We start from the raw sequence: 9,279 nt of genomic DNA, 5'->3' as shown, positions 1-9,279 counted from the left end.
TTGACTCCCTCGGTACTACGCAACCGCAAGCGCGCTAGAATTTGAATTTGCGTAGAACTGTCTAAAGCCGGCTACAGACACACACACACGTACATTCCTTGAGATACGTACGCGCGTGCATTGTAAGCACGTACATATCCTTCGGTGTGTAGACAATATCTTCCTAAAATATCTCTCGAAGATGTATTCAGTCAATGCTTGAATTTTTGTACGCGCGTACATATCTCTAGGAATGTACGTGTGTCTTATAAAGTACGTTTTCTATGAAGCGTCTGACCCGGTGTGGCTTTTATGCATACAACTGTAGACGGCCGCCGCATGCAGGTTAGAACACGCTTCCATTGCTTTCTATTGAGGCGGTGGATTTTGCGTCAGCCGCACCGCCTCAGACGCACGCGTCATACGCTTCATAGGAAACGTACCAGACTACAAGCTGCAGAAATGAAGTACTTGCGAAGGGTAAGGGGAGTTGGTGGAATTCCTATAGTAAGAAGATAAAAAAAGAAGTGGATGCTCTGATAGAGACCTTTGATAGACAAAAATTAAAACGCTTATTTGGACGCCTTGGACAAAGGGAAAACAGTTGGCTTGCGAAACACATATGGAACACCGAAATTCAAAATAGGAAGAAAAAGGTAGCATACAGACAACATGGGATTGGGGTATGTACCTAAGGAGCAAGAATACTTCAAGATCAAGGCATAGAAGCGGAGGAGGCTAAAAAGGCAACTTTAGACTAGAAAGAAAAGTTGCACGATTTACTGTCGGACACTATATACTGTCTTAAGTGTTTAATAGCATTGCGAGTCCATTTGACAGAACTCGCCGAAGAAATCTTGCGACAAAAGGGCAGCTCACCAAGTTTTCGCAACCTTTCCATTTCGTTTCGATATTTTGGCGAGTAAACGTACGAGTTTTATTATATTGTGGCACGTAAATGAGTATCCTGCTTTTTAATTTTGTAATAACAGTTCCTGAAGGTCTATCGCTGACATACGAATAAAATTTTTAAATTGTTGGGATTGATTCTCCGATTCTCAGCTCATCAATTAATTTATGGTAGGCCCCATATTTTTCTCTTCTTGAAATCCATTCTTTCACCCAACACTTCTTTTGTGTTTCACATTATTGCATAAAACGACAGCCGCGACAACACAAAGATGTCCTATAGGCGCCATAAACGTGAGATAAGTTCTCAAAAACAGCTGCTATAGGTATCAATTGACAGCATTTGCGGAAGCTAAAAGTGCTACAAGTAACTAGTGTAAACAGTTTTGTGAGACCTTGCAACAGCCGACAGCAATGGCTCACCCAACTTGCTCGACAGTTTATCGCGACACTTATTGCTCACAGTGTATAAATACATGTGGAAGTTTCTCCCGCGAGATTGTCGCAAAAGTAACTTGCTAGTCTATCTGCGACTTGAGAAGTTAACGCGAGATGGGAAAAAATGGAGCACAATAGTTTATAGCTTGGTTTATAGTGACTTATCTGGTAGAATATGTTAATTTATTTTCCGTACACCATGATGGTAGAAGGGTTTTGATTATAATAAATAAAAATGTTACAATTCTTATAATGGAGATCCAAAACACAACCATCTCCATTAATGTTTAACCCCATTTTGTGAATATATACCCAAGATCAAGATGGGCCTCAACAATTATGTTACAATTCTTGTTGTTTATTCCATATTATACGCTGTAAAGGATCATGACGGTTGCTTTCTTTAACCACCTTGCACTGCCCTAAATTTTCTAAGGTTTAGTTGTGATCTGTAAATTCTAATGGCCATCAACACCTTTTCAACAATCGATTAGACTAACTGGTAACCACAGTGTTGAGTTGCTACAGGGACAATATGCAATTGTAATCAAACTTATCAAGGGGAGAGAACATTTTTATTACAAATATTAAAAAAATATATAAATACACCTATTCTAAAGTATAAATTTCGTAATACTTCTTGTAAATTTTATAACTACATAGCAACAAAACCGCTTGAATCAATTAATTAGACAGCCCCATCCGTAGATTCGATATATTTTTTACTCAGTCTTGCAGTTTTACATAAACTAATTTCACATCTCTTTGGAGGCAATTTCAGACGTAAATTCAACCAAAATTTGTCATTCTTATACCTTTCCCAATTTACTACATTGATATTTCCAACAAACGAGGAAAAGGATTGGCCCACAGAATTTTTTATGTTACTCTCAGTGGTTGGAAAGTCTTCTAAAGTAATACAGCAAAATTGATTATCTAAGTCGTACAGTTGTTTTAAAGCCAGATGTAAGTTAATACAATCCCATTTATCATTTACACATGCTGGCGACATAACCGCTGCAATTCTGTAGCATTTCTGGCATAAATCATCCAAATCCTTGTGCCCTATAATAAATTAATTAGTCATGTGGGTATATAAAGAGTGAAAATACATACAATCGGATGCATTTCTTGGTAATTGCCTTGATACACATTTGTAATTGTATTTTCCTTCTAAAGTTGGTAGGAAGACTCCCAACGTAAGATCAGAATCTTTTTCAGAATACAGTAAAAGAATGTCATTAATTTTTCCATTGTTTTCTAGCAATCGGCCAAAACGATCCTTACAAATCACTCGCACAACCAAACCAAATTGCAAGTACAAGATTGCAACAGTCACAATTAATAAAACTACAATTGTTGCTGCAGTCAACAGTTTCTTGAATGGCACCTCATTTGGTTTTAGGTAAGGGATCCCATTATCTGGAACAAAATTTTAGTCAGTACCTATACCCATTGGAGCAAATATTCAAATGTTAATTTAATCTACTAATAGTCCGGTAGACTGGTTGGAAAAAGTGGAGATAGGTGAAATAAGGTTGGATGAAACTTTATGATATTGTTCAGGGATGCCGAGATTATTTAACATTTTCTCAAGTTTTGAACCTCGTGGACTACACAAAAAAAAGACGGGGGGGGGGGGGGCTGTCAACAATTCCAATTCCAACAATTTTGACTCACAGACATGTTTGTATTTCTTCAATTCGTTACCTAGATATCGAGCTTCGAACAAATGTTATTTTTAAACATTTTCATTTACAAAATCTAATTTTCTTCTGTGATGAAAGCCAACCCTTCTGGTTCTACTTCTAGCAGCTCGTCTGCCTCCTATGGCTTTCAATCACGTCGTCGCCATCGCCGAATTCGTGTCGTTACTTATTATGTCTGATGGTGAGTTCTCCTCCTTCAAAGCAGTTGCGGTCAGTGTTTTAAAGGGTCGGTAAAAAACGGAAAATTTGAGAAAGACACAGGGTCTTCCTCCCTTTTTTCCCGAGCGTAAGGATAAATTCGCTATGTTGTGAAGAGTTGGTTGGATGCGTAGGTATATTCAGTAGCATAACTGTATCTCGTGTTGTAGGTACCTACTTCCCAAAGTTTGTAAAACTATTAGGAATCACCCTGTATATAGCTAAGTAACAAAATCAGGGGCGCCGACTTATCAAAATTTATGTGGGTGCTCACCAAGCGAGAAGCCTCACATATTATGTCCACAGATGCGAATATCTGCTGCGTCTACTGGCCCTGAAAATCGCCCAAAATCGCAAATAAAACGACAAAATAAAATCGAATTTCTATTACATATGAGTAAAGTAAAAAAATATATCTAAATTTCTTCGTGTTTAGTAACTATCGAGAAAAAAGACCTAAATAGACAAATATCAACCGGAAAATTCTGTGGGTGCATCGCACCCACATAACTTTTTCTGTGGGTGCTTAAGCCCCGAAGCACCCACGTAGTCGGCGCCCCTGAACAAAATTACTTTTTGAGTAGAACAATATAGTTACACTAAGTAAATATCTGAAATTTCAAAAAATATTTAGATTGAAAGACCTGAACAACTATTTTAATTTAACGCTTATGTAAGTCAAAATACATTCCTTTTGCGTACCTTTTGGATTAATATAGGCAGATAATTCCAACAGTCGACCAGGTTTTATAATAGTGCACGTGTATTTTCCATAATCTTCTTGTTTCAAGTTGTCGATTATCAAGTAAGATCCACAAATTTGGTTATCTTCCCTGGAAAACAGAACATAGGTAGAAACAATAGGTACTGTGTCTAATAATTTGATTAACAATAATACTATACTTAGGATTTATTTTCCAACAGAAAATATCCATTAACAGGGCAATCTACAATGTTACCATAAAAATAAGTAGTGTATTAGGTCCTTAACTTAATAAATATACTTCAACAAGAAAATAGGTAGGTACCCAAAAAAACCAACCCTAAAACTAAATGAAGAGGAAATAATTGGTGTTACAAATCAATGAGGTTAAGCTACAATGATTAATACCGCACATGCGATTTAAGCTACTAAACTGATAGTTAAACAACATGGGATCGGAACATAATATCAGTGCGAGACCGAGAAGTACCATAATGAAAAGTTTTCGTATAACGTGATGAGATTCGAGGAACATTAAAGGGATATAGGAAATGCAGCAGATCCGGGCAATCGATGCAAATATGCAAGAGCTTACAGAGGAACGTTATACTAACTGGATAAAATCCAAAAGCTTTGAAGTGCAAAAACTTTAAAAATCTTCTTCGAATACCCTTTAAGTGCTGCTATATGTTTTTTGTAAGTGGGATTGTAAACTAATAAACCATACTCAATTTTCGATCTAACCAATAAAAAGGAAAGAAGAGAATTATTTAAAAGTAATAGTGTGCATTTGCGGCAAAAGATATATGTATGTACCTACGAGTGTAGGTATACCTACTATCGTTTCTAATATAAGAACGGTGGTCATGGATGTTTTTTTATGGAAAATTGACTAAAAAGAACTAACTCGCTCCAAATGATAACACAGATTTAATTAGTCTTTTTACATAACTCTTATTCTTAACTTGAATCTTTTTCTTTCCAATTGCGTTCCCACTCGCTAGCTTTGCGCATTGAGTGAAGTTCTTCGAGAAATAAACAAGCTGTATTTACTTCTAAGTTTTAAGTAAGGTATTTGGTACCTATATATTTATTACCTACTCTCGCTAGGAGTGACTGCCGGTCACAGCACACCTTGTGTCGATCTACAATGTATGTTTTTCTTAAGATGCGAGCGATTTCCGGAATAGGATCGTGCTAAAGCTGAACGAAAAGTCTTTTTGTTCAACATTGACATGATACTATCCCGGAAGTCACTCACATCTTTAGTATTCTTTATTGTTCAATTTACTAAACTAGGTGTTCTATGCAGGCTGTCGGACCACCTTTTATACTGGAATGCGCACTGGCGGCCTCTGTCATAGGAACGTAGCGCGCCGAGAGAGATAGTGAAAGGGGGATTTCTGTCACTGTCACTCAGTGGGCAACTGATCATTAATATAAATTCAACGCTGCTCTATGCATGCGCGAGAGTAGGACAGAGATCCCCCTTGAATCGCACTTGTTGACGGAGCGCGTGTTCCAGTATAATTATAGTTGAGTGCAGTATCCGGAAATACCGCAATCCTTCCCAGGTACCGGTTGATAAAACGACCACGGCGAATATTTTTTTTAAGGACTATTTGAAAGTTTTATTTTTTGTGGGGATTTGGTGGTGATGTGATGAAGTAGGTACCTACCTATCTTGCACACAAACGTTGCCAATCTTAATAAATATCGCCTACCCTAAATATTTTTTTGACACGAGAGACTGATGAATAAGCAGATTAATATTTACTTACCTAAAAACTTTTATTTGATGTATACGCGGACCATTCTTAAATGTTTCGCTACCGCCAAATCTAGTCCAATAAGCTTCACTGAACGCGTCAGGTAAATCAACAAACCCTAAAAATAGTAGTAGGTATGTACCTAACACACGTTTACTAGTAAAGGCTGATTTATAAACTTTACGTTCGCGTACGTCGTTGCAGAACTTATTTCGGATAAGGTACCTACACTAGTTTACAGTTTGTTAATGAAAGGGACAAGAATTATTTCTGTGAAAGATTTATAATGAATGAGCATATATAAAAGACTTATAATACTTATTTATGCATCAAGGGCATTAAGGTGATATTTAACCCTCGAGCGACTTACAATCCCGCATGAATATTACTTTAATGCCCTTGATGCATAAAGGATATTGAAACACTTCACACGCGAAAAAGATCAACTTTGGCAGTTTGATTTTGACACTAATTTGCGTGCCAAATGGGTATTCTTTTTCCATTGGTCTTCGGTGAACTACGAACTGGCAGCTCGAACGCGGGCGACAAAGTTTATAAATCAGCCTTAAAACTTGAAAAATTACCAACAAATGCTTCGCAAAACAACCTTGTTGACATCCCAATAGAAGCAGACACATTTTTTGAAATGAAGGTAATCTTGGGATCATCCGGTAGCGTTTCTACAAATAAAACAAATTGTTATAATACGCCTGAGTTAGCTATACGTGTGAGTCGACTCATTCATGGAAAATCTTTTAACATCACAACAATCAGATGTACTACCATAATAATAATCTTTACTTTATTGTTGTTAATAACACAATTTTTTGTTTACAAACGTCAAGGCCGAAAATGATAAAAAACGAGGGACAAAATAATACATTTTAATGACTAGCTTAGTGTATGGTTGGTTGCCTAAGTGGCAGTAAGCTATAGATTATTTTTTATTATATCATTACATTTTTGGGTGATTAAGCGGTCGGCTGGCGAATTCCTTTCGCAAATTTATATGTAGATATATTGTTGCAGCGAATTGATTTTTTAATGGTTAAAAGAAATTTTTCAGTGTTAGGATTTTAAAAAGAAGATTTTCAGTTTCCTATTTTTAATAAGTAGGTATGTAATATGGAATTCAACTTACCAAACACTCTCAATGTAATTGTGTGAGTATACACAACAGAGTCATTCCTTAAAAGGCACGTATAATTCCCGGAATCTTCTCTCGTAACACATTGAGTATATACGGTTTGATTGGCGCTTTCTGGATAGATGATTAACGGTGAGAACGTTCCATGCCACGGATATGGCCTTCCATCTTTATACCTAAAAATGAAAAAACCTGAAAACCGTTAACAAGTGTGTTAGGAGGAATATAATTGAATAAACCAACATTATTTTGATAGTGTGGTGTTTAACTATACATATATAAACCATCCACTCATTATGATCGAAAGTAGACATGAGCATGATTCGTGTTCTAGATACAAGATTGGGCAGTAACGAGGGCAGTAGCAGATATAACATTTATTGAAATGTACACAGTAGGAAATACAATCGCGTGTAACGGAGAGTGACAAACTACAGCTGCAGTATGCAACAGCAACACTCTCTTTTGTTAAGCAGGCCTTCCACGCAGAGCATATTTTAAGCTATAAAGTAGGCGACACTAGTGCCGCCTAGTAAAGACTTTTGGTCGCCCGGTAGTGTGTAAGGATATAAGTGGCAAAATCTTTGTTTCGAAAAGTAAATTAAAACTAATCATTCCGCGCCTGTAGGTATTTGTTCGCCAAGTTTGTACGAACCATGTGCGAACGTGGAAGGGTGTTTCAACATTGCGTTCCAAGTTCGAAGACATGGCGTTAATTCAAAATTAAGAGATTATAAATGATAGACATGGCATACATTTTATTAAATCTGTTGTTTTGCGATTTTTAAGGTGGCGTTTAGGATAAGTGGAAATTTGTTACCACAATAACTTCCTTCTAGGTATAAATTTTTGGTTGAAATAAAATTCATTCAAATATATAATGTTCCGACATTTGCATGAAACAAAAATTATTTAGTCGATTCCTCTACTTTGGCCGTTATTTAGGAAATAAGTTGTTAAAAAACTCCCATATAAAATATATATCTTTCATTTTTATCACACACTGATAAAAATTTGTTAACAAATTTAACTTCAGTCACAAGCTTAAACCTTTAGCAACCATCGGTCGTTAACAGAAGTTCATTTTTTTACCTCGAAACAAAGTTATTGAAGAAATCGCAAGGCAACTTTTGCACTTTTTGTAAACGCCACCTTAACGTATAGAGTGGGTTTTGCCCACTGTTCCAATTTTTCAAACGGGTCAAAGCAATATCAGTGAATCATAACAATAAAATTACTCTTCTACGTAATGAAAAGCCATTCCGAACCTGCCGAGTGACGTATGAAATGATGAATGTACCTATACCAAGAACGAATTTTACCAGGAATTTTATGAACTGACGCTAATTCTCAGTAAGTATCTACTTTGGTAAACCCGCCCCGCAGAAGAAACTAAAAAGACTTACCATTCTATACTTCTGTATCCCTTCGCACAGCAATGAAGCCCTTTAAATTGTCCAAGTATGGCATATTCTGATTTACTAGGTTCCTTAGTAAATCCCATTATGTTTCCAATCCCGATTAATTTATTGGTGGAACAATAATCTTCAATCGCATAACAGCTATTACTAATAATAACTGTTAAAAACCATAGTAAGTAAACCGCCATTTGTTTTTGTTTTCAAAAACTTCTGTCACATTTTTATCTATGACCTGTACTCGCGACAAACACCAAAGAAACAATGACCGAGCCGTATAGCCGGTAAAACCACAAAGTTTATGAATGCCGCATTAAGGAATCGTGTCAAATCGGAAAACACCTGAAACGTTTCGCTTATGTTCGAGGTTAGCAATTGTAACATAAAAAAAAATAAAACTTAGACTTCTTTTTTTTAACTGTAAGTAGCCTTATCATGAATTTAATTCACTAATGTTTTTTTCAATTTTACTGTGGGCGATAAATTTTGGAAGATATCGGCCGTCTTGTTTCCATTTTTATTGGAGATGATGCGATCCGTTTAATTTGTATTTTGATTGTTTAATTAACGGAAAAACAAAACAAAAACTCACTGTTAAAGTCTTGTAGAGTCAAGCAGAAGTAATTAAATATTGGCAGTGGCAGAGCTTCGCACATTTATTTCCCAACAGAGGGAGTTTTTTGTTACAACTGATGAATTAAATTTACGGTGGAATAAGAAATCCACGTTGAAGACACACCAACGGACACCTGAGGTCACTCAAGATTCGAAACGGTTCGGCCGCCATGGCCCTAAACGTTTTCGAGCACTTATTCCTAAATAACTCGGGAACCCGATAACGGATCGCGCTCGTTCGACCGCCGTTGGATAGGGGAATAACGGGGCCGCACGGGGATAGTTATTTCGTTTGGAACGGACCAGAAATAACCTCGGAAATAAATTTCAAAAACGATCAAATACGGACAGAAACACCCAAGTTCGGCTGGGTCGCGGTAGGTTACGACAGCGA

The 9,279-nt window shown here is 36.7% G+C and overlaps 1 protein-coding gene across 1 annotated transcript; it reads right to left on the bottom strand.

The window, feature by feature from the left end:
- Positions 1-1,882: 1,882 nt before the first annotated feature.
- Positions 1,883-9,057, bottom strand: LOC116171814 (X-linked interleukin-1 receptor accessory protein-like 2). The gene is made up of 7 exons (XM_031488816.1): positions 8,259-9,057; positions 6,847-7,028; positions 6,290-6,385; positions 5,718-5,823; positions 3,936-4,066; positions 2,443-2,748; positions 1,883-2,391 (listed from the first exon to the last, which is right to left on the bottom strand). Exons 1-7 carry the CDS (start codon positions 8,459-8,461, stop codon positions 2,015-2,017), a joined length of 1,401 nt encoding a protein of 466 aa, XP_031344676.1. The 5' UTR covers positions 8,462-9,057; the 3' UTR covers positions 1,883-2,014.
- Positions 9,058-9,279: the final 222 nt, after the last annotated feature.

The sequence above is a fragment of the Photinus pyralis genome, unplaced genomic scaffold, assembly GCF_008802855.1.
Source record: "Photinus pyralis isolate 1611_PpyrPB1 unplaced genomic scaffold, Ppyr1.3 Ppyr1.4_LG5, whole genome shotgun sequence".
Lineage (NCBI taxonomy): Eukaryota > Metazoa > Arthropoda > Insecta > Coleoptera > Lampyridae > Photinus > Photinus pyralis.
The sequence above is the reverse complement of the archived record's forward strand: the minus strand, read 5'-3'. Positions and strand labels throughout refer to the sequence as shown.